Below are 25,886 nucleotides of genomic sequence, written 5' to 3'. Positions count from 1 at the left end.
ACTCTGCTGACTCCACTCCCCCATTAGTGGGAAGAGTCTGCTGGAACTTTGTGCTGAACTCCCAGACTAAAGCACTGAGGTCTGTACTTCTAGCAGCAAAGCCCCACGAGCTGTCATGAAAAATAAGTTACCAGTTTGTCAGTGGTGAGGAAGCCCAAGAAAACCCAGATCCCAATTCGACACAGCTTATCCTTATTTCTACCTCCATCAAATAAAGCACATAAGCCTCCATGGAAATCACACGCTTGCATCCTGAGCTGAATGGGAATAAGCAAAGAACATGCTTAAATATTTTGCAGAATTAGATCCACAGTCTTGATTTCACACTGCAGTAATTCCACAGAAAAAGGGGTTTTTTTTTCCTGAAAATTAAACTTATTTTGGGTTCAGCAGAGAGATTTTTCGCTTTGATTCTCACTTTTGGAGTCAGTCTTTCCTCCTGTCTCCTCCTCTAGAGATGTTCTAAAAAACCAGATTTCTGATTTCTTTGCATGTTTCACAGCAAACTGCTGTGTCCGAGTTCCCTGATTTGTTATGCAGAGAAAATTCTCAACTACACTATTGCGATGCCATGAAGTCCTTAAATGGAAGATACTGTAGAAAAAGAAAGGATGATCTAAGAACTTCACCTTGCCTGGTGGCCTACAGATTAACACAATTTGCTTTACTGGAAGAGGATTCTAATGCTTTTAGAAGCGTTTTTAGAGAAAAAGGAAAAGGGCCCATGTTGGGGGTATAAAAGGAATAGAAAATATGGAAATTTGAGTGGGTGTGTACCTTTTTTTTTTTTGCATCTTATATAGTTACATGTATATCTATGAAGTAATCATGGAATACAAACATCAAAAAGGTCTAAATGGTCAGACTATCCACCGCCTCACCTTGTCTGAGCAATGGCCAAAAGCACAGGCCTAAAGCAGAAGCATTCATATGTAATACTTCCCCAAACCCTACCAATTCACAGCTCAAGGACTTACCAGGATGGCTACTTCATGCTTAGCAATGCTCAGTAGCCTCCCTTCTTGATTGTTTTCTCCTGGAAAACCGAAAATTATAGCACAACAAGAGCTTTCCAACTTCATGTTGTGTGAAAACCCTGGTCCTTTTCATTCCTTTCATTTTCAGGCTGCTCCCAGCTAGCTTCTTCACCATCCCACTGCTCTCATGCAAGGGAAAAAAGGAAAGCCCCCCCGCTGTTGATCTTTTCCTTGCCATTTCAGACCTCTCTCACTGCCCAGGGTCAGAGACAGTGGGGCCTGACTGACAGGCCCAGGTGGTTCAGCCATTCCCCACCTGAAAGCTGCACCATGGCTCTCATCACTCACTGCCAGCCCTGCCCCTGTCCTTGGCGGGTCAGCTGTGCTCTCTGGACTGACTGCAGCAGGGCATCAAACTCATTCACACCAGGGGCCACATCAGCCTCACGGTTGCCTTCGAAGGGCTGAATGTAATTTTGGGAATTTTAGACTACTCTTACATTTATGCAGTGCTAAAATTTGACACCCCTGGACTACAGCCATAAGATTTTTCTCACCCAGATGTTCACTGACTCCTAATGGAACCTAATAGATGTGTGAGCCACTCATGCTTTTTTCAGCAGCCAGACCATTTCTTCCTTGCTTGGTGCAGAGGTCAATCTTCCCAGCCGTCTGCAGGTCCCTCAGCCTTCCCATGTGGCTGGTCCAGCATAGCAGCTTGCAAAGCTATCCAAGCCTCTGAATATCAACATGAGATATACAAACTCTGGCCTGCTCCTAGGACTCAAGAGCCTTGTGTTAGTGAAGAGTGTCACAAATATCCCTTTAGACATCCATTCTTCAAAACAGGCCAGGTCTTTGCCCAAAACAGAGTCTCAAAAAGATGGTTGCCCAGTTCGAGCTACCAGGCTCTCAGATCACTGCTTCTGGCTTGATGACCCCATTCGCAGGAGCCTCAAAATGGCCTTGTCACTCAACTCAGAAAAAATTTTGTCCTGCTCAAGTCCGATTAAATTCTCAAATGATAGCACAAAATTAGCTACTCGGCCTCCCATACCTTTGCCTCTACTGAGGAATGCACCAAACTGGTGTTCACACTCTGAGAACAAAGAGCAAGATAACCTTGCACATACACAATGTGTGCATTAAAACATAGACAAGTAACAGTAGGACAGTATGTTCATAGCTCTCCCTCCAGGCACAGAGGGGCAGGGGTTTAGCCACAGGCCCAGCTTCCCAAGGACAGAAAACAGGGGACTTTGTGCCACACCGATAGTGGTGACACTTACCCCACGATGCCCCCATCCTTCCTCTCTGTCTCTTTAGACCTTCAGTAATTCCTCTCTGAATTGCCTGCCCCTCCTAACATTATCAGGCAGAAGCGTACGTCCCACTTCATTAAGCCTGTAAGCCACTGGCTGGATGATATCTGACTTGCATCCGTTTGCAATTTAAAACGGGCATTTGCTTCAGATCAAAGCAGCAGCGGCAGCAGGAACAGAAATTAGCATCTCACGGTCCCTCTCTCCCCGGTTTCATCGCCACAGTGTGTCTCCCTCATTACCAGGGAAATGAAATGTCTTTACAGTTCAGGCTGCCTCTGCCTTTTATCCCGTGGCCACCATGTGAGGCATTACTGCCACATTTAACAGCGATTGGTCACGGCCCTTCTCTTTCAAATGGGGCAGTGGGCCTCTCCTCCCTATTAGCATCCCTTAAGGGGGGTGCGAGGTGTCACAGCCCCTCCTGATTTGCCATACTGCTCCCAGCATTCACCCATTCATTCCATCACATTTAAAGTAATGATAAGAATCAATGTTTTCCCTCCTGCCAGTGAATTTTCACGCTTAGTCAGCAGTCTCAGAAACAAATGCCCCTGCCACCCCTATGAGGAGCAGGTAACAGCACACATAAGGTCAGAGACCACCAGCCCCACTGTGCTTTGCCTTCACCATGGTCCTCAAGGAGTGGGGTGAGGACAGCACCCATGGTGAGGGCAGGCTCCAGGGATGCTGGAGAAGCAGCTCCCTTCCCTTTGCCTTCACTTTTGCCCAGCAGCCCAGGCACACAACCTGCACTTGGTACCTGCAGGGCAAATGAGCACAGTGTCAATTAAAAGGCAGAATACCCTCTGCTTGGGTTATTCTTTTTAAATAAAGCTGCTGATGGAGGTGAGTGGTTTGCAATGGCACTAATGAGCTCACATCCACATACCCCTGGACAGCTTACTGGCAGTGGCTGTGCAGGAGGGCTCAGCTCCCTGCCAGTGTCACTTATAAACACACAATTCTCCTTAGAAACATACAGGAAAAAAAATTAATGAACGAGTGAAAGCAAGAGAGCCACGATGAGCACATACTTGAACGTGTTGCCTGTGGTATTCTGTTTCCTGTCTAGATTGCAGAAAAAAAAGTAGTGCCTGGACCTTGCTTAGCAGTTTGCATTTCTAAATAGGAGCTGCTAGGGAAACACACTTGTGTTTGGTTTAAACAATGCCCATGAAAGGATTTTTTGTTTTTTTAAATGCCCAGGCAGGTAGGAGACCATTAATCTTGTCAGTCCCACCCCACCACAACCAGCCTTTTTGCTGGTGAGTGCAGCTGAGCTGGTCCCCCCTGCTTGCTGCGGTAGCAAAGTGAGTCAGATACCACATCACCCCTCACACATCCTTCCCACCTCTAGCCCCACGGTCTGTACTGCTTCTGCCTTGGAAACTATCACTCTAGGGCAAGGGCTGCCTTTTCCTGCCCTGTTCAACAGGACTGTAATCCCCTATTGTCTGCAGGAAGAAAAGAGGGAGGAGGCAGAGGATTGGAGGAGAAGAACCAAAAAATCAGCAGTAGGCAGGTACGAAGCAGCAGTTTCTTAGTGGTTAAGGAAGGTTTAGAATCGTAGAAGTGGTTCTGCTTCGTCTTAGTTGCCAAAGACCAAGGGTAAAGGGCATGCAAAACAAGCAGGGGCTGCAAGAACCAGCTAGGATGCAAAATGGCATCAAGTGAGACCAAAGCACATACCAGAGCTGCATCTTTTATTTCCAGTTTTTAAATATTTTATCACAGGAAAAAAAAAATGTCAGATTTGAAACTCAGAGTTAACAGAAAGTAATGAAGCGCTGTTGCACTTTTTAATACTAGAGTTAAGTTATGGTTGGACTCAATCCTGAGAGTCTCTTCCAACCACAACAATTTTACGATTCTGTGCTTGAGACAGGACATCCCGGGAGAACTCCAAGTCATTTGTTCAGAGGCATTCATTGAAAGTTTGGTAACCTGCCTCAATAGTCTTGGCCTGGCAGTACAGGACAGCATGCTGCTGCTGTATCTCCTGCTCCCAGAGAGCAGGGCAGGCCAGGAAACCCTGAGCTATTGTTTGCCAGAGGTTGCAAAATATCATTTTCCACTGCTCCTGCACAGCAACTAACCCATCAACCACCTTCCCTCCTCACGGGATAGAGGAGCCCTGCAGCAAAAGGTCCTCAGTGCACCCATCTCCAGGTGAAAGAGTCAATGGTGCAGTCCTGTGTCCCACTGCATGTTGGGTGAACTGCCTTGGTGGTGACTGAGCACTGGCCTTGCTCCTGTCCTGCCACAAGGCAGGTGCCATGAAAACATTCCAGGAAGGCGACACAACACCAGGGTTCTATTCCCAGCTATCCCACCCTCACGTCATCCATCTTCTGGAACAGTGAGGGTATGCCAAGCTGCAGGGTGTGCTGGCTTGCTTGGGAGGTCGTGCTGCTCTCCCTTTGCCTTACAGTTTTTGTATCTTCCTATAGAACCACAAGAGCACAACACAGCTCTTGCATTTTTATAGCCCTGTGTGCAGCTGCTTTCCAGGGGATTAATTCCTCTTGGGCCCAGCTCTGCATTGCCCTGTAGCCCCTTCAAACTGCTTTAAAACCTATGAATGGACCCTGCACCTTCCCACCACACATTGCTGCCACACAGGACATTCCCTGGGCAAGGGCACATCATGGGGACAGGGTGTGATGGAGGAACTGCTGTGCTGCAGGGTCCACACTGTTGCACTGTTTTTCCCCATGGGACTATAACAGGTAAATATGTATTTTCTCAGTTGTTCTAATTTACATCAGAGGCTGGACTTGGAAAAAAGGTGGCGATGGCGGTGGGTGAAGGTGGCCAAGAGCCCCGGCAGCAAAATCAACACCATCCCCTGACCCACCAAGCACACGTCTCTCTCCTTCTCATACATTTACCTCAGCTGAGCGAAATGTTCTCTTTAAAAATAGGACTGTTTTGGAGCTTTTGCTGTGATAAGTTACAACTCTTTCTAAGTTCACTCGTGGAAAAAAATACATCTTAAAAAATATAGCTGAAAGGTTTGGCAGTGATCCATCAAAGCCAGAAAATAAAATAAAGAAGAAAAAAACCCCGCCACTGTAAAAACACACATTCTTCTTGCAGATCCCTTCATCAAGGCCCTAGGCACACTTTGCAAACTTAAATTAAAACCTATAAACCTGAGTGAACAGAAAAGCTGCTACTTACACAGGCCTCTGCTTAACTGAACAAAAATGGGCCAGGAGAAGAAAGTGCCCCATTAATGAAGAAACCTCCCTCTCCCCGCTTACCTTCTTTCCCCAGTCCACCAGAAACAAAAATCGTGTGTTGCAGTAGAATCTGCAGCTTTTTACGTGAAGATCAGAAGACAGCAAAGGTGCCTCCACGGACCTGCAGTGGAGTTCTGGGGTGGCTGAGTGAGGGCTTGGGAGATGCACTAATCCCAGCCAGGTCACTCATGGGGCTTGCACAGAGACTGACCCCCCCACACACAACTGCTGCAGCAGGGCAAGGGGCTGTCCCATGCTGCCACCTCCCCAGCACTCTGGTAATGAGTAGCAACCTAAATAAATCAGATTTTTGAGCAGAAGGCTGGTTTTGATGAGGTTCACCCTAAGACAAGTAAAGAATAGGCTGTCAAGACATCTGTTAGTGGTTTGCTGCAGTCACACCTGAGGAGGTGTGAGACACCAAGTGAAAAGGGAAAAAATATTTTTAAAAAGAGGGGGAAACTGAACACCCACATCTTCTTAACTGCAGCCCTCAGGGAGGTACAGGGATAAAGCACAAGCACATAGAAGAATGCAAGAAAAAAAGATAAAACCCCCCTTTTTTTTTTTTCCTGTTTGTTTTAAGCAATAATAGAACATGTTGGACCTATCTAATATCTCCTGCAAGAAGGCTTGAAAGCCTTGTGGGAAGGGGTAAGCAGTAGGTATCACATATTCTTGACTTTATGAAGCTTGCGGAATATGCTCCCAAGGTACACTTGTAGGCAAGCTAAGGAAACAATCCAAATGAAAACACAGAGGGACAGCACAAAATTGGTAGACAAACTATATGCACAGGTTAATTGGTCATAGTTTATGGTCAAAACTGGTTTCTTCTTTTCTTTCCTTTCCTATGCCCTAGCACACCTACATCTCCTTTCTGTATCCTCTAATTAGAAGCTGGGCACCAGGCAGCTGGCATACGGCTGGCTCAGGGCTGGCTGTCAGGCAAGCCACACTGCAGCCTTCCCTTGGTGGGACAACTCGCCTGCCTCCTCTCCTTCATGCAGCTACCACTTTTCATGAAACCTGTAGGAGTTTGATGCCCTAGGAGCATCTGCTTCTCTGTCAAAACAGACTGAAATTGGTCCATGAGTTAAAGCATTATTGAGACAGGACTAAGACAAACAGACAGCAGGATCTTTCGCAAACTGGTACAGAAAACTGTTCAACAGGCCCGTGCAAATGGTGCTTCAATTAGATAGGAAAAGTCAACAGCCTGAACACACAGTGGAGAAGCAACTTGCTAGACAGCAAATCTGCAGGAGAGGAGCCTGCTGATTGCGAGCCAAGGGCAAACAGTGCCGTGCTGTCACACGCACACAGAAAATCAAACATCCTACTGGGATGTGTAAACGGGACATAACCCATAAGGCTGTGGGCGAAATCTCTGCAGAGAGCCCCACGTGCGGCTCTGAGCACTCACGCTGTGGGACAGACAGCTGGGGTCAGGGCAGCAAAGGGAAAAGCTGCACAAGGTTCAGAAAACATAACCCGCAGGGAAAAGCTGAGCAAACTGGAACCAGCCAGTACAGAGGTGGCTGAATGGGAGAAAAAAGAGCAGCAGTCTTAAAAATTATGCAATAAGTGCTTTTTTAATAAAAAAAGGGACTGAAGCACCACCCAGTTCCTTAGGATACAGGGCTGGGAGCTTTTCTAATTGTAAGTGGAGAACTCAAACAGATGATCTAAAGCAGCTGTGGTCCCTCCAGCCCTCCCTCTGGTCAAAGGAGGTGTTCATAAACACCTGCCCTGGTTTTCATATGGGTGCTTTTGTCTGAGGACAGTGCTTTGAGTGTCCTTCTGACACCTGACCTTACAGTTCACTGGGACCACATCCCACTTTGTACGAATAGCAGTTGAGTATCACTTGAGTTATAGGGACTGGGTTGAAATCTGCTTTCCTCTAATGCATCAGCCAGTCAGCCTTGAGCTAGCATTGCTCCTCAGCCTTGAAAAGGTGAGCCTGAGCTGGATCCCAGAGCATAGAGAAGCTGCCCTGCAAGCGCAAATATGGCTTTTATCTTACATGGTGCAACCTGGAAGCATCTAATACCAGGTTCCAGCCATGAAACTTCTTGATCCACAGATAGTATCCAACCCCTAATGCTTGGGCTGTCTTCTCCTACAACAGTTGCAGCAAAGGTAGGAGCTATGAAGTCTTTGTACACTCATCTCCAAGACGGCTTGGTGTCCACTTCTTCCTTCTGGGATCCAAGACTTCATGCGAGTGTCTTATTGAGTCAACAGGATTTTGTTTTGTGGATAGCTGTGGTACTGCTATGGACTTTCTTCAGCGTCAGCCAGCCCTGCACAGTCCTCATGTTTCTGCAACAGGTTTTGTGATTAAGACCCATTTCCTTTTGGAGAAAGTGCTCTTTGGGTATAGGCACTCTCAGAACCAAGGGATAGCGGTGTCTGAGAGCTTCCCCAGCAAAGGGTAGGCAAGGGCAAAAGCAGTGCCTTAAATGGGAAACCAATATGCCATTTCCAGATCTGCCACTGATTTTTAGCCTGCACACCACATACATTTTGTCAAGTTACCTAAAACGAGTAGCAATTTTATACTTCTGTGTCACAGAGCAAAGAGCTGGTTTTCCCCTTATGCCTGTAGAGGACTGTCCTGGTCTCTGCAGTGGGAGACACATACTGCAAGGGCCTCAAATATACCACAATGAACAGAGTATGAAATGAGTGGGTACCTAACCTAAAAGACAGCCATACCTGTTAGGAAAACCCTGTTTGCTTAGTAATACAAAGCCACTTCATTCCACTGAAAGTATACATGTAATTCCAAAGATTCATTGCAAGAGCTACTACAAAACAATAAAAAGCCCCTTTGCAAGTGCTCCATCCTCTGCAGCTGTCCAGTTTCACTCCTTCAGATTACATCTGCCATTACAGGACAGCTAAGTTTTCTTTCCATCCCCTAGCAGTTCCATCATTTGGTTGTTTGTGACGTTGCCCTTCTTGCTTTTTCTGAATTTGAAGTACCAGCAGAAGACAGCTAGGGCCAAGAGAAGGATCAGAACCAGTGGTAAGTACAGGATGAAGTTCAGCAGTGGTGGGGATGAGCAGATCCTAGACAAAACAGTTGACTCTGGATGAAAAAAGAAAGAAAAAAAAGTGAGGCTCCAAGCTACTTTGAGTTTCTCCTACTGTTTCTGTACATTATCTTCTTATCACTTTTCCCTCAGTCTTCAACAGCTACCAATTTTTAAGAATTCATACAGGCTACCTGAGGAGAAGAGGGAGAGAAACCAGACAATTTACTTCAATTTCTTGTTTTGGGAGGTCAGATAGGGCTCTAGCTTGTTCAGCTGAAACATCTCACCAGAAACAGCATGGCTTTCCAGCTAACCCATTCCAGGCTGGGCTCAGTAAGAAAAAGCCACAGACTCTTCACGCCCTGGGTCCCTGCCTGACACCAGTGACAGCAGGGTGAGGTAGATGTCTGTCAGGGGCTGCACCATTGAACAAAGAGGGACAAGAGAAAAGCAAAGGACATCAGATCAAGTAGGTCCCTCTCTTCCTCAGATACATGCCCCTTCTTGCTTCTGCTGCTCTGCTATCCTGTTTCAGCCACGCTGAGCTGCAGGCAGCTGTGAGCCCCATCCCCAGCAGCTCCTGCAAATCAGCACCCAAGCTGAAGTGGAGGCTGCCTGTACTGCTGGTGAACCCCCTTGGGTACTTCAAATAATCATGTTTGATCAGTCTCATGCTAGCTGAAAAGCTCTCATTTGCAGCCTCTTCATTTTTGTCCTGGGCTCCTTACAGACAGCTGTTAATTGGACATAAACATCTTTTCACTTGACATGTAGCTTCAGCACCACAGGCTGACCTCAAATGCACCTGTCCTACCATGAAGGGTCATGCCAACACCTTTGGGTCTGTTATATCCACCTCAAAGTGTCCTTCCTCAATTCTTCTCTTTACCCAAGACACATATGCAGACGGTTTACACTCGCTCTGCAGAACCATGCTGAGTGTGTGGGTCTGCTGGTATGAAGCTGTCCATGGAGGACTCACACAGCCTGGTGGGCTAGGTGTGACCCTGGGCATGAACCAGCCTGGGGGCTACTCCTCACTGTGTAACCAGCTTTTACCTCTCTACCTCTGAAGCTCTGTGCACCATCCATACAGATGGAAGCAACATCAGCTTTCCCATAGGAAAACAGGTAGAAGTCTCCACTACATGAATGCCTCTGTGGTACCAGAGAGGTATCCTAAAGGGCAGCATCAGGGATTAGAGATAGTTACTCCTGGTTAGGGGTATACTTGCACATGGCTGTGTCACTGCCCCTCAGAAAACTCCAAAACATTGAAACTCAGGAGCCAGAGGGACATTTCAAGACACCTGCATCACTGAGGAAACACACACACAAAAGAAGACAGGGAAAAAAAAAAAAAAAAAGATAAAAAGATAAAAAGATAAAATACCCAGCTAATCTTTCAGATTTTGTGAAAACCACTTGGCAAAAACACTTATATAAAAATTGGAGGAGAATTTTCCAGCAGTTACTGAGCAATTTTAGCAATGGTTACCCTACCAGCAATGGGTAACAAGAGACAGAGGGAGCTGACGAAGGAGAAATCCGAGTGCTAGGGTGAGCCATGATGGACAACAGCAGGAACATAACAGCAGAGAGATGAAGCCCTGTCAGTCCCTCCCTCTGCAATTAAATCCAGATTAGCTCTGCTGTAGGCACAGAGATGTGAGTAGGCTCCGTGCCTGCCCGTGCCAGCAGCAGGCACATGGAAGGGCTCTGGGTTCTCCAGGGTCCCTTGAGCTCTCCACCTCAGACAGCACTGGTAATTGCTGCAGGAGCTATAGCCGCATGTGGGCACCCAGGCTGGCTTTGGGCATGGCACCTCCAGGGCTGAAGGCACAAGCAAAACTACAGGATCCTCTCAGCTGGTGCAACATGATTGATTTCACTGTTCATATTTTTTACTCTGCATGGGTCAGCCTGCGATTTCCCCAAAGAGGCAACAAGAGAGCACTTTTTTCCCGCCTGTTACCTCCCTAAAAACATTGTGTGTGCTTGACTGAAACCTTGGCTTTTATTTATATGAAATTCTGCATGCAGAATCCAGCTTAGATAGACCTGCACCCAGCATGCACTACAACTCACCCCAACAGGACAGAGGCTGTTTTTAGAGATCTCACTGGAGACAGACTTGCCAGAAAAATCACATCAATAACTTTTCCTCAAAAAAGTCAGCATTCTGGCCCCAATGGCACAGCTGAGAGCAGGGGCTTGTGCCCATGGTACTCAATAGTACTCTTTGGACCACATACCTCACAGTTGAAGTGCATGGTATCTCGTCTGACCACCACCTCCAACAATTACAATGCCAAGCATCTAGGTTTCAGTCCTGGCAGATCAACAGGGATCTCATTGCCTTCCCCACCAGGTCCATAGCATAGAATCATAGAATAATAGTTTGGGTTCAAAGGCACCTTCAAAGGTCATCTAGTGCAACTCCCCTGCAGTGATCAGGGACATCTTCAACTAGATCAGGTTGCTCAGAGCCTCATCCAGCCTGGTCTGGAATGTCTCCTGAGATGAGGCATCAACCACCTCTCTGGGCAACCTGTGCCAGTGTTTTACCACCCTCATTGTAAAAAATTTCTTCCTCACATCTAGCCTGATTCTCCTCTCCTTTAGTTTAAAACCATTATCCCCTGTCCTGTGGTAACAGGCCCTGCTAAAAAGTCTGCCCCATCTTTCTTATAGGTCCCTTTTAAGTCCCTTGAAGGGTTCCCCTCCCTCCCCAGATTCCAAACACAACTCTGGCAATCTCCTCAGCACTGATGCCATCTGCAATCCCTTAGCAAAGGTTCCCAGTCCCATTGCACCCTTGCCATTGCAACCAGCATAACCAGCAGAGAGCTGCCATTATTTCCCCCACAACACCCCAGCACTGCTAAGGGGGCACCAGTGCAGGGCGAGCAGCCCCTCACACCCAGCAGCATTACCTGGTGGGATGGTGGTGAGCTGGGTGTAGCCCGAGCGTGCCCAGGCATGCACAGCCCAGTCCTGTCCCTCACTCTGCCGCTGCCACTCCTGCAGCTCGCAGTGATACACACCAGCATCGCCCTCCTCCACACTGCGCAGCGTCAGGCTGAAGTCTCTGGCGGTGGGGCGGCGGAGGTGCAGCCTCCTCACCAGGACCTCCTGGAGGTACTTGATGGAGCCGTCACGGTGGAGGGTGAGCAGAGGCCTGATGTGGCCACTCTTGTCCTGCTGAAACCAGGTGGCCAAGAGGCGGGCGGCAGGCAGGCGGGCGCCCTGCAGCAGGCAACGCAGCGTCACCTCCTCGCCCTCCCTCACCGAGATGCTGCTGTTGGTTTTCTCCAGCTGCAGTTCATGCTCTGGGATGGGATGCAAGCAGTAAGAGATGTTGTGGTGTTGCAATGCCATAGAAATGCTCCTGCCTGTGCCCACAGGCTGATAGAAATCTTGTGGAGCAAAGCGTGGGGGACAGAGATGGCCTTTCGGAAGAGTCTCTGCAGGACACCGACAGACCCTTGCTCCTGTGACTCATTCTCCCTGGGGTGTTTTTTTTCCCCTTATCATCTCTGACTGCTGTTCACAACCCTCTGCTGTAATATTTTCCACCCCCTTCCAAATAAGCGATAAGGCATCCTTTGGGTCAGAAGCTATTTAAGAAGCTGGAATTCTCTGATCCACTTTACTTAGGGCTGCAACCCGTAAGCCAAGCGAGGCCAAGAAATGGAAGAACTGAGCAAGGGAGACCCACTGTGCACCCCAGCCACGTAGTGCCCAAAGTGGCAGCAGCTGAGCCCTCAGCCTTGTTGTCAGCAGCAATGTGCTGCACAGTAAGGAGAACTGAGTGCCCTGCTCCAGGATGCTCAGGAGTACCAGGAAAGGGCTTCTTTATTCACAGCACTGTACAACTAACCAAGTGCACCATGCGTTGGAGGGAAAAGAAAATGCCATGATTCACTTTGTTAGAAAGCATTAGACGTCATCTGCCCATGGCAAAAAATACCAGCTTGGTTGGCTTGGGAGAATGTGATAAATCCTCCTAAATCCCTGTTTCCTTTTGAGGGGCACTGACACCTCCTGCATCCCTAAATCTCACATCCAAGGCAGGAGCTGCTGCTTCTCCTAAACCCTGACAGCTTAGGAGAGGCCTGTCAGGGGCCGCATTGTAACTGGTCCAACCTTCTCTAGCAGAAGATATACAGGAGATAACCACCTGCTTACCTGGGAGCTTGAACTCCAGCGTGGTCTTTCCCGATGCTCCCTCTCCGAGTTTGTACCAGCTGTCCACCAGCCAGAGCCATTCCTCTACCACACAGTAGTACCTGCCCTGGTCCCCGGGGTTCGCAGAGAGTATTCGCAGCCAGAAAACATTGCTGGACACCCTCTGGCTCAGGAACCGGGACTTTCGTGCAGGAGAGCTGAACTCAGCTCCGTATTCCAGTATGCTGCCGTAGTCGGCCCTTACGATTTGCAGAGGGGTTGCATCTGCTGAAGAAGGAGGCAGGACGTACCAGGTAATGGTGAACTGAGAATTATTCGGGGCAAACACAATCTTGCATTCAATGGCTGTGTCAGCACCGCCGGCAATCTCCACAGAGCTCTCTTTCGTAGCTACCTGAAGCTTGCTTTCTAAAATAGAGACAAAAAAAAAAGAAACACACCTGCTGCAGCTGCCAACACAGAGCTGTTGGCAAGGAGAGGAATAAGGATGGGCTGAGAGACCTGCCGAAAGAGAAGGGAGGATGAGGGTGTTCAGGGGGGTGGGGAAAGGAGGGAAAGAGCAAATCCACACACCCTTATCTGAACTGTGGTGTGGAATTACTGGGTACTACTGGGCATGGGAGTAGTGGAAGAGGCGTCTGGGGGACCACAGGGCAGGAATAGGGGTATGTAGGTAGGTGCTGTGCTGGAGCTTGGAGGCAAAGCCTCTGTCTGAAGCAAATGTGTCTGTCTGCCACTGCTTCTATCAACAGGCTCACACATAAGTGACAAAACCAGCCCACGACTTTGGAGGCTGTTAACAAGTGCCTTAGAGAGACTGCAGAGCCTGCTGAGTTTCACTGGCATTCACCATCTCAGGTGAAACATCTCAGAAACCACATAATACAGTCCTGGAACAGGATCCAGGAATATCACTCAGCCAACCTGCTGAAGTCCAGGAGGTTTTTTCAGGTACCCAGAAGTGAACTCTGCCAAAGGGAAAGAAAAAATACTCCCAGGTATTTCAGCTGGAGACTTTGCTCCTGTTTCAAAGGCCACAGGAGAGGAGACGGCAGGACTAGGGGAGGTGGTGGACATTGGGGACAGCCTTCCCATGTCAGACACACAGATGTCCCTTCCCCAGCTGCAGCTGCGGTCACACGCTGCTCTGCTGTATCTCCCGGCGAAAAATAACTGCAGAAAAGGTGCACCAAATGCCTCCCTCCAAGGGAGCTCCTCCTGGCAGTGCTGCTGTGGTCAGGGGCAGTCAGGTAAAACCCAGGACCTTTCCCCAAAAACACAGAGGCTGCTAGTACAGGAGACAGCAAACTGCCCAGGGGTACCTCTCGCTTGAATAAGGCCTGACCTGACACCTGACACTTCCCCAGAGCAGAAAATGCTCTGGAGAAGAAAAGCTACTAGAGCTCAGAAAGGAGCCACAGGAACCACTGCTGTGAACACTCGATTTTGATGAGAAAAATTGCTGTTACACTCTCAGAAAAGATCACCTCGAGAGGAAGCAAAGCACTTGCTGCAAAGCCCCTTTCTTTCGGTTCCAAGTCTCCTCTTGTTCCTGTTAAAGATCAATTACTGAAAAGGGCAAAGCGGCTGCCTGCCTTTTCCTTAAGCACAGAAAGACATGGTGCTGTTTTCACTTTGAATTCCAATTTAATTAACCAAGCCGAGCCTCTTGCTGCTGGTCTTGCCGTGAACCCTGCCTGCTGATGCCATGCTTTCTGCCCAGCCTGGGAACAGCGGAGCAGGCAGGAGGGCAAAGCCACTGCAAAAACCCATACAGGAGCACCCCTGCTAGGGCTGGGCAGCATCTGCCTGCCCAGAGCACTAATTATGGAACCCCACCAAAGATCAGATGCTCAGCTACCTGAAAAGTTGGAAATTGAAAGGATCTGTCCTCCTTCCCCTCCTGTTACGACCTCTCATGCTTATCCCTCCTGTCTGAAGTTATAAGCCAGATTCATGGGGGCATTTAAACACCTAAAGTGCCGACAGACACCGAGTGGTAAATAAAGTGCAGAAGCAGAAGTCTAGAACTAGAGTATCTCTGCAGGTTCCCACCATGAGATTTTCTACATGAAGGAACAGGCTGGTGATTTGCATGATTTGCAGCTTCATTTTCAGCAGCTTTGCCTCATCCCCTTGCTGCTAGAGCCAGCTTCCTTCCCAGACTTACTCTCTACCTTCCTAAATATCCTACACCAGCTCATGCTGCCTTTCTTAGGGAGACCATACTAGAGCCAGCAGCCACCCCCCACCATGCCCCCCCTACTCCTAGTTCTCACCATCTTTACAGCATTGCAGTATCTAGTAATGGCTGCAATGCATTTGAGGCCAAATAACTTGCTCCTCCGCTGCTACCATCTCCTTTAGATGATCTACACTTACATGTGTTCATCTTAATGCCATTTACACTACTAATGTACACACACAGCCACTGTCTGTTGTCACCCCCATCCTCAGTACCACCCTGCAGAACCCATGCCCCAGTTGTCTGTCACTTGGGTAGTAAGACAGAGCACCCCAGCACCCAGTTCCGCAGGGGCGAGGAAAGGGCAGCAGTAGAGCAGGAGGGAGAGCACCATGGAAACTAGCCCAAACAGGGAAGGAAATATTATCAGCTTATGCTACAGCAAACCCAGCAGTTAAAAAACATGAAAAATGCATAATTTCAGTTCACTGACTTGTGATGGCAAAAACCTAAGGATTAGGGGAATGAGTACTTTATGTATGAAAAAAGAGCAAGAACTCTCCACTGCTGGCAAAACAGAAATGAGGAAAAATAAAACCATATTCTCACACCCGCCCCACACGCTCAGAGCTTTTGGTCAGGACAACCTCTCCAGTTCCCCGGCAGCCCCAGCCGAGAGCAGGGCAAGCTGACACTGTGCCACTGCCAGGGCTGGCGGGGAGCAGGCGCAGGACGGGCTGGCCGGGGCTGCGGTGCCTTTGCAACTTCTCTCTTCCATAAGAGGACGAGGCTCCCTACGCAGCGCTGGCAGGCACGGCAGTGTCACAGACCCTGCCTGCAGAGGCAGCCATAAAAGGGAACCCCAGGCAGGGACTCCATGTGAGCAGCCCAGCCATGCCTGGGAGGAGATACCTTTACCCAGAGCCCCTTGAACCTTGGCGGATCTGTGCTGGCTCCCAGCTCAGCAGAGAGCCCAGGAACTTTTCTCACCTCAAATACACCAGGGGAAGCTCAGGGGGACACACATATCCCAGCACCAGCTTCGGGGACCAGTCTCTGTCCACTGCCTTCCAGTCCCACAGAAGCTCACACCATGGGAGGCACCTTGCACCACCAGCATTCAACTGGGTTCCTTCTGGGCGACTATTTCTTCTCAGAAACAAGTCTTAAAATCCTAGTGGTAAGGCTGATCCCTATATGCTTGGCATAATTTGCAAACAAATAGATATTGCTACTCCTCAGCAGCAAATTTGCCTCCAACAGTGTTGTCAGGAGCCGTGGGTGCTGAGGAAGAAACAGGACAGGCAGGACCATGTCATGTGGCCCCACAAAGTCCTTTCGGTTCTTAAAAGGGGCCTATAAGAAAGATGGGGGCAGACATTTTCAGCAGGGCTTGTTATGACAGGAAAAGGGCCAATGGTTTTAAACTAAAGGAGAAGAGATTCTGGCTAGACATGAGGAAGAAATTTTTTACAATGAGGGTGATGAAACACTGGCACAGGTTGCCCAGAGAGTGGTAGATGCCCCATCCTTGGAGACATTCAAGGCCAGGCTGGACAGGGCTCTGAGCAACCTGATCTAGTTGCAGATGTCCCTGCTCATGGCAGAGGGGTTGGACTAATGAGCTTTGAAGGTCCCTTTCAACACAAACTGTTCTATGATTCTATAATGTGACCCTGCTGGGGACACCCCAGCTGTCAGTGGTGCTGGTTGCCGCAGTCACATTTGATGGATTTAAAGTTGCAGAAGGAGAAACTTCTGCTGAAGCACCTGTGGCGCTGATTACCTGGCAGCACCACCTTTATGCCCACAGCATTGGATTTGGTGGTGGCCGCTGGTTGCCCCGATGGCTGGCTGTTCCTCCTCCAGACCTCCACCTCGCACTGGTACGTCCCCTCATCAGCAGCTGCAGCGTTGAGGATGCGCAGCATGAAGGAAGAGACAGCCTTTGTCAGCTGGGCTTTCTCCTGGAAGTGTGGTGGTGCTGCTCTCCAGGCCACCGTGCCACTGGGAAAGACCTGGACTAGCTCCTGGTAGTGACCGGTGGGTGGGCTGGGCTGGAAGAACCACCTTACAGACACCGGGACCTCCTCAAAGGTGTAGTTGGCACCTGCCTGGCAGACAAGTTGAACACTCTGCCCATATCTGACACTGGCAATTCGGCTTTTCAGCGTGGCATAGAGACTGAGACCTGCATGGAAGGAGAGAGCCCTTAGCACCGGGACAGAAACCCTGCCCGTTGTCACCTTGCCACCACCCTCCCCATGCAGCACTGTCCCTGCTGCCCCACCACTGCAGCCCCACAGCAGCCACAGTCCTGCTGCTCTCCTCCAAATTGCACCATGTTATCTTCCAACCCCTAATGGTCTCTGGGCCTCTCCTACTTCACTCCCCACCCTCCCTCCCACCAGGGAAACCCTGAGTACCCCCTTCTCTTCCAGGCTCCCGAGTCCCTGTAGCAGGACACCAGGGATGCTCTGCTGATGCTGCTGTCCCATTTGCTGCTTCTTTCTACCCTCCACAAATGCCTGACAACTCCTGTGGCCCCACCGGTGCTCTCCGGCACTCAGCCCAGCAATAAGAAAGTAAAAACACTCTAAATCACAGCTAGAAGCTGTCTCGCCATAAAAGCACCCATTCCAGCAATCAAAAGCAGTAACGGCGTGGGCATTGCACACTGGGGAGATGAGCAGCTCTGTACTCAGACAGGAGGGCAGAAGAAGTGATCAGATGCCAGCACCAGGGGTGTATCTCTGACAACAGCCATCATACAACTCAGCAAGTGCCTTCGTTGAGCTTAATTACTGTAAGTAATTATGCTGCTAGAACAGATATTTTGTATTTCAAGTTAAGGAGACAGTCAGAAAGACCTGCTGAGCCAGCCACTGCCTTTCAGGTCTCCAGGCATTTTAGCTGTTGCGTCCCACTTTTCTCTCCCAAAACATCTCATGGAATACTCGAACACCCTGCTAGAAATGAGGAAACTGAAGCGCTCCAAGGCCAAGAGATCAGCTCCAGGTTCCCCTGCAGCAGCAGCAGCTTTGCTCAGGGCACAGCAGACCTCTGTCCCACCCACATACCTCCACCCAATTCTCCAGCCTTGCCTCCAGCATGTCCAGCTTGAAAGCCCAGAAATAGGAGTGGCTCAACTCACCCATAGAGATGACTGTCACTGTTGTCTCCCCCTCCTCTGTCCAGCTCCGGCCTCGGGACCACTCCGTCGCTTTGCACCCGTACCGCCCACCGTCCCCCTCGTCCAACGTGCTGGGGATCACCAGGGTGAACGTGCCGGAGCTCGCTTTCTCCAGTCGGAGGCTTCCCCGAGTCCTGCTGTCCTGGTAGGCACTGCCCAGGCTCAGGGTGCCGTCCTGCTCCATGGTGGCCACCAGCACCTGGGGACCCGGCTGCTGCGGTGGCAGGTGCCACCACTGCACAGACACAGGGCTGGTCGCTCCTTGCACCTCACAGAGGAGGATCAGGGCATCTCCTGCCATGACCTGCGGCGTGCTGGTGGACACAGACAGGTGCATGCGTCTCTCTGCAAACAACAGTTACTGCATGGGAGGGGACCTTGTCGTGCTCCTCAGAGAAAGTCAGAGATAATGTGGCATTAAATTGAGACACTAGATAAATCTCGATATTGGAAAAGGAAAGGAAGTATCTGAAATTTTCAACTAGCCTTTTCTTACAACTTTGGAGAGGGACTTACGCATCTGTTTTTTTACTGTCTTTCCTGGGACATGGATACATAAAAAAATACTTAAGAAATGGAGTCCCAACAGGCAGTTCCTGCTGCATCAGAATAGTCATCGTCTAGCTGTGACAAGGAAACAAAGTGTCTCTGATACGTCTGTCTTAGAGTGGCCTCTCACAAGTCATCCCTCTAAAATAGGGAGACAACCCCGATGGAAATGGCAATGATTCTCTGCAGTCCAGAAGCACCTATTCTGCTGGGTCATCCTGTGGTCCTCGGGAGCAGCAAGAAGAATTGCTCACAACTTTCTGTACCAAAGACACAGGAGGACCCAGCCTCCCCAGAACTCTACCTACTTGCCCCAAAATATATAGCCAAGAGACTGAGCTAAAGTTTTATGCTTTGTTGACAGCTGCTGCATCTCTCATGTTAATGTTTGCCAGAGTAAGCGCTGTTCCCGTTATTATCTGCCAAAATCTATGGCATGTTTGCACTCTTGCTGCAAACAGCAGGTGTCTTGCCCCTGCCAAGATGATCCCAGTCAGGGATCGCTACAGGCTCTACCCAGAAGAGCAGCCATTAGGATTTACTAACCTATGGGCTTCACATTGACTTGGATGCCTGAAGAAAGATTGGTTTGGGTGCTGTGAAAGTCTCCAGTAGTCTTCACCTCCGAAACAGAGCAGCAGTATGTACCATTGTCCTTCAGCTCCACCTCATAGACAGTGAGGACATAAATTGTGTTGCTTTGCTTGAATGCTCGGAGCTGACCCAGCTTGGCTCTTTCTTCATATTCTTTCTCCCAAATCAGTACCCCATAGGGGTCAACCCTGGCCACTTCCACACCATTGAGGAGCCAAAGCACTTGGAAGTGCCTGCTGCTGCTCTTCTGGGCTCCCACCATGCAATGTAGCTGCAAGGTATCACCTTCAGAAAGGGAGCTTTTGGCAGCAGTGATGTCCACGGAGAGGTCTTTGCCTGTGGGCAATGAAAAGCAAAGAAGGTCATGGGTGCCCCATGCTTCCCTTCCGCCTGGCAGCACTGATGGCTGTGCAGAGGGAAACAGGAGAGAATTGTCTATTGAAACATTTTCTTCCATTCCAAGTGGTGGGTTTAACTCTGCTGTCTGTGATGGGAGAAGGTGTGTGGAGGGCTGGCATTCACATTGCTTGCCTGAATCTGATGGTGCTGTCCCGCATGCTGCATTTCTCACTAGCTGAGGCAGGATGTGGGCAAGAGACATTCTTCAAGTTGGAGAGGTTTTGGGCTAGTTTCTACAGAAAACAGAGATCTAAAGACTTGTCACAGCACAGGGAGGTCAGAAGGAAGCAAGAGGGGGTGGAGGTCGTCTCCTAGTCCCTGTCCTGCCTCCTATACTGACTATCAGCAGGTGCTGAGCAAAGATGGCAGTGACAGGGGGAGCACAAAAGTCATCTTATCCCTGGTAGACTCTCTTGGGCTGTCAGCAACACCTGAGGTAAGGACCCTGCCTCTGGGTCCTATGATATGATTCATCATCTTCGTGGTGCATTCAATGCTTCTGCCACTAATGCCCCCTGGCTCCTGGCTGCAGGCAGAGATCCACAGGATGCCCCGAAACCCTGCACCATGACCCCACACAGCAGTGTTATGGCCAAAAAACAGGAGGTAGGGCTGAGCCCTGAGTCCCTGGGCAGGCAGTCTGGCTCACAGCACTCCGTCTCCTTGGATCACTGTGGTGTCCAGAGTCTCTAACAACAAGGGCAAGGCTACGTGCTATAGTTTGGAGGTAAAACAGAGCAGCTCCCAGACTGCCACTGGAAGGGCTCAAATAATTTATTGAAAGCAGAGTGCCCTGTGAATTTAAACACTGGTTCATAAACAGTTTGTGAACAGGAATCCCAGCTACTGCAGATATATTTGGCATTCACAAATATTTGCTGGAGAGTTTATAGAAACCACTGCAGCAATGGGCCACAGAGTGGTCGCTGGCTCCTGGTGTGATGGGGTGCTCAGCCCTGGCTCTCCCATGGGGTGCTGGAGGGACACCCCAGCCCCACAGATGTGATGGAGGGCTTGTATGCCCATGGCTTCCTCCTGGCAACACCAGCAGCTCTAATACAACCACCATATTGTCTTCTTACCACCATCACATCCCTTCTACCCTTAAGAGCTACCACAGGGCAAATATTAAACTCTGACAAGGTTTCTCTGTCTCTAAATCCTGTGGCACTGGTACCCAAAGTCACACACTACCAGTCATGATGAACCCTCTTAAACAAGCAGATGAAGGAAGGTGCACCGACTACCTTTGCTCACCATGCAGCAGCAAAGGAAAGCCATTGCTGCAAACAGTACGTGACAAGTGGAACAAAGCTTTGCCTGTCAGCCTGGCTTCAGGAACCAGGCTCTGACAGTAGGAGACCACACTTCCTTCCCTCCCCCCTTTACCTTGCTCCTCCGAACCACACGTGGGGTGCTTGGTCCTTACCCGTCCGTTTCTTTGGTTTCCTGCTGTGACTCACCCCCCGTTCCGTGAGACAGCAGTTCCCTTCACCAACCCAGCTCTGCAGCCTCCTCCATCCGCCCCAAGGCATGGGGACAGGGTCCGCCACCTCCTCAGGCAGGTTTGGAGTGAGAGGCTTGCTCCCGCCTTACTGCATACTGCTGAGTATGTTAAAGGGCACCAACTAGGCCCAGTCTTCTCTCGGCTGCTTTGAGGTAAAACTGGTGGAAAGAGATTTTTTCCCTTCCTCTAGACACAGCTAACCACATGCAGCTGGGGGAAGAGTAGGGCAAGCGACCACAACCAGCAAAGGGCTTGTGGCAGGAGGGATGGCAGGCAGGGTGCTCAGAGGAGCAGCAGCAAACACACAGTGCTGTAACCATCCCAGGGGAGTGCGGGGAGAGAGGTTTTCCCACTGGCCCTGGGCAAGGGGATGCAGAGCTTGCAGACAGCAGGAGTCATGGGAAGCTGAGTAGAGGAAACAAGAGGTACCTGGCAGAGATAGGGTGGAGTGGAGGAGGATGGGCAGCACTGGCAAGGGACTAGTTTTCAAACTTTCCTATTTTAATCTGTCTCATACATGATAACAGATCTAAGTCTCCTCTTTTTAAATACCCAATATTACGTTTTCCTAGAGCACAAGCCAGCAGCTTGGTGCACCCACTTCAAAGCCCAGTCTGACCCACCGCCCCATTACCGCAATGGAAGAACAACTAGGAGGAGACACAGGGATGGTCTAATAAAAAGCAACACCAGTTGCTCTGGAAATCAGCAGATTGGCAACAGCACAAACAGACAAGCCACCTCCAGCAGACACTAGAGCCATGCAGCACACGCAGCACATCCCCGTGTCCCTTGGTGCCTGTGGCCGAGGCACCAGGATGAGCAGCTGACTGTTGTGTACTTCAGTTTTTGAAGCCACAAGAGCCCTGAGGCACTCTAACAACGTGGTTTTCCGCACACTGGAGCTTAACACTGCCAAGGACCCAGGCTGCTATGGGCACACGCTGTTCTCCCTGCTAACACCTCACGTGGGCCCGAAAGTTGGCATAATTGCTGTCGGCATCAGAGCGTCAGCTGCATGAAAACTCAAAGTGAGAAGCACCAACAGCTCCTGAACTAGAGGCTGTCATGGCCCCAAGCACAGCCCACCCCACTCAGTGCCCAGTGGAGACACCAGTGTGGCCCTAGGCTGCAGAAGAGGGAGGCAAAGGCCGCTGAAGGCTGTTGTTATGGAGCCTTGAATGCACAAAGGAGTTGGAGCCAACGTGGGAGTTCGCAAGGGCCTTACCCTGGCTCGTGACCACCAGCGATGTCGTCTTTGTTTGCTTGCGGGAGATATCCTTCCACATCTCATCAGGATCCTCAATCCACTCGGCTGCCTCGCAGTAGAGCTGCCCCTGGTCAGACAGCTTCACCCCTCCGATGGTGAGCTTGTACGTGGTATTCCCAACCTTGCTGAGACGCACATCCCCCGCCAGAAACCTCTGTGTGTAAGAGGGCCCTGGCCTCAAGATGAAGTCCTTGGAGAGGGTGAGGACCTCCTCAGCTTGACTTGCTTCTGCTCCCTGAAGACGGTACCAGCCAACGGAGAGATGAGTGTGCTGGGTGGTGGACTTAGACACCTCACAGGTGAGCTCCACTGCTTCCCCTTCATCACGGGTGAGGACCTGGGGGGCCATGGAAGCTGAGAGGGTGTCTGTGATCACTGAGCATGGGGGAGAAACACAGAGAGCAGCACGTCACGGGAAAAACAATTTCTTGGTCTCAGTGGGCACCCTGCTTGTCACCACAAAACCAAAGCCAGGCCTTGAGGGACCTGACAGTGTAGGAGAAATATCTTTTGTAGCTGATTGACAAGGCTTCAGACTACACAAAGGTGTGAAGTGGTTAAAACCTCATCAGAGAAGAAGGCACAGCAAATCTCTCTGCAGTACCCTCTTCAGACTATGGGCAGGATTAATTTGGCTGTCCCGAGGGGATTAATGAGCAGCTTGGCACACTACCACGATAAAGGAGGAAACAGAGGTGAATACCAGATGGAAGCACTATACCACTGTGTAGACTTGGTGGGCTCCTTGCCTCTCCACTCCATTGCATTCCATCTCCCAGTGCTCTCCAGGAACTGCTCCCTCCTTCTTTCTGTGGGTATCCCACTTGGATTAAGTCCCATACCCTGACCTGGGGGGACACCAACAACTAATGCACAGAGACTGAAAACTGCTGTCCTCCTAAGCATTTGTCTGTGAAATGCTGTGACTGTGACAGGAACTGAAGTCAGGCCATGGGGCAGCAGAGGCTTCCACTCCCTTCCCTTACCCTGACTGGGAGACAACAGCCAAAGCAAGCTGTTGAGGGACATCTGGGCATCCCAACCTTGGCCGCATTGGGGGTAGGACAGCAGTCTTACAGTGGGGAGAGGAAAAGGAAAATTGGTGCCCACCAGTCCTGCTAATGTCCCTTTTCCCCAGCTGCCCCTCTGTCAAGGGAGCAGAAGATGAGCAGTTCTCCCCAACACCAAGAGGGGGACACTGGAAGCTTGCCTGCTCCCCTGCCTGGCAGGGAGTGAGGCACTCTTTGAGGACTCACCTGAGAGGTTTGTCTTGGCGCTGTAACTCCCAAAGTACCTCTCGTCGGTGTTGGGCGTGTGGCACTCGTACTCCCCGGCGTCCCGGTCCTGCAGCTCGGTGATGTGCAGCAGGACGGCGTCCCCCTGCACCCGCTCCACGTAGATCCCCCGGCTGCGCACACGTTGGGTGTAGATGGCGTAGGGGAAGGATGGGTCGACAGTGCTGACAATCTGCACTTCCCGCTCAGGGGCCGAGGGCGAGTAGATGGACCACTGGAAGTTCTGCTCTGCCGGGCCCTGGTAGCCACTCACCTTGCACCACAGTGTGATGTGGGACCCCTTCACACGGTAGAGAGGTCCCTTCTGAACAGTCACCACCCGTTGGCCAGTGCTCAAACCTGCCAGAAAACAGTCAGCACGGGCGGTGTTTGCAGGGGTACATGCTACCTGGAGGCTGCACACCCAAACCAGCAGTGGGTCTGGATGTGCACAGGACCACAATGTAGTACTGAAAAGATTTTCTGTGCAGTCTAATTCTTTGAAGCACCAAGTCCAAGGCACTTCACAGCCCTTGCGATTTTAAGAACAAGCCAGTCCTGTAACAGTAGACCTCCAAACTTTCTTGTCTCCTAGCACACTGGGTCACACGACAGATACCAGAGCCTCATGGCCAGAGGGCTGTCAAGCCTGTTCATGGCTGGAGAGCATCTCTCAGCCAGCTATTCAGAGGGAGCAGAAACCAGGCTGAGATCACTGAAGGAAGCTTGTGGTGTGTTAAAATTAAGAGGACCAACCACTCAAGCTCTGTACAAGCTGGGGGAGAAAGGGAACATGTCCAAGAGCTGACCACTGCCAGATGAGAAGTAATGCAGAAGCCAAGGGACATGGGACAGCAGAGGGAGACAGCAGGATGGGTGCTGGAGAGGTGTTCCATGGACAGAAACTGGGGAGGGTGTGGGAGAGGTTGCCAGCAAGAGCTCCTCCAAAGGCAAGGGGCACTGTGAGGCCTCCATTTCTGCCTGCAGAAGGTTTGGGGAGGTGATGGCCACCCATGCACCTTCCCCTCCCCCAGCAATCCCACTGGTGACACTCAGTCTATCCTGGTGCCCAGTACATACATGAAGCAAAATGCTCACAGGACATGGGCATCAAGTGAAAAAAAGACCATGGAGACCGGGCCAAGGCAGAGAGCACAGCCTAAGAGACCCTCAGAAAACCCCTCCCAAGGGAAGCGGAGGGTGAGGCAACCCCCTCTGCACCTCCAACAGCCACACAACAGTGTCATGCATATCAGCACTGCTGGCCACAGCAGGGCTGTCCCGGCCCCGCAGCCCCAGCAAGGTGCCCTGCTGAGCCATCCACTCACAAACATCCCGTCTGCCCCAAGGGGTTGCTTCACTTCCCGCTCATCTGCCCCAGGAAAGCCCCTGACATGGTACAGGGCACTCACCTGGGAGGAGAAGGAGGAGGAGGAAGGCAGCTGCCAGGCACCACACCAGCCCCATGGGAAAGGTCTCCACGTGGGTGCTCTCCCCAAGGGGTGGTGGAAGGCTCTTGTGGGTGATGGTGACAGGCACCCTGCTATTTTGAAAGTGTCTGGGAGGAAGCTGCCTAGCAGTGGTGGTTTCCTCTGCTTAGAAATGGTGGGGAGGGGCTGGGGAGCGGGATGCAACAGCAAAGTAACACCCCTCTGGGAGGTGACAGCCAGCACCCCAGCCCCACGTCACCTGGGCAAGGGTGATGCCCAAGGTCCCTCCTGCTGCTGTGTGCTTGCCAGGTGCCTGGCACTACCAGCTGCAGCTCTGCTGTCCCACAGCAGCTCACAGGGTAATCCTCTGCCTGGAGATTCCTGCTTTGTTGTGTGGAGTAGCTTGCTTGCTGCTAACAGAGGGGGCAAGGGTCCAGACCTTGACGAGTGATGGGAGCAGATTTATAGGGCTGAAGCTTCCCTCAACTTTTTATTTTCTGTAGCTGCAGACAGCAGCATGATGCCTCAGGTACAGGCTGGGTTGGCACAAGGCTCCCCAAGCATCGCTGACCAAGCTCTGCCCTGGGGTGCAGTAGGGCACCCCAAGCGAGGCGTCTCTCCCATAGCACTCCCACCAGCCACACAGCCAGGAGACCCTCCATCATAACAGCCATCCCAGGTGGCTCATCGGCTCTTGGAG

General features: G+C 50.6%; 1 protein-coding gene across 1 annotated transcript; it reads right to left on the bottom strand.

The window, feature by feature from the left end:
* Positions 1 to 8,456: 8,456 nt before the first annotated feature.
* Positions 8,457 to 25,223, bottom strand: CD101 (CD101 molecule; the record flags this gene model as incomplete). The annotated part of the gene is made up of 9 exons (XM_080356926.1): positions 8,457 to 8,647; positions 11,531 to 11,926; positions 12,786 to 13,193; positions 16,757 to 17,161; positions 18,125 to 18,508; positions 19,259 to 19,642; positions 22,441 to 22,857; positions 23,739 to 24,116; positions 25,169 to 25,223. The coding sequence occupies 9 exons, from the start codon at positions 25,221 to 25,223 to the stop codon at positions 8,457 to 8,459; spliced, it is 3,018 nt and encodes a 1,005-aa protein (XP_080213052.1).
* Positions 25,224 to 25,886: the final 663 nt, after the last annotated feature.

This window comes from Nesoenas mayeri, assembly GCF_963082525.1.
Source record: "Nesoenas mayeri genome assembly, chromosome: 1".
NCBI lineage: Eukaryota > Metazoa > Chordata > Aves > Columbiformes > Columbidae > Nesoenas > Nesoenas mayeri.
Note: the sequence above shows the minus strand (reverse complement) of the source record. Positions and strands in the feature narration are given on the sequence as shown.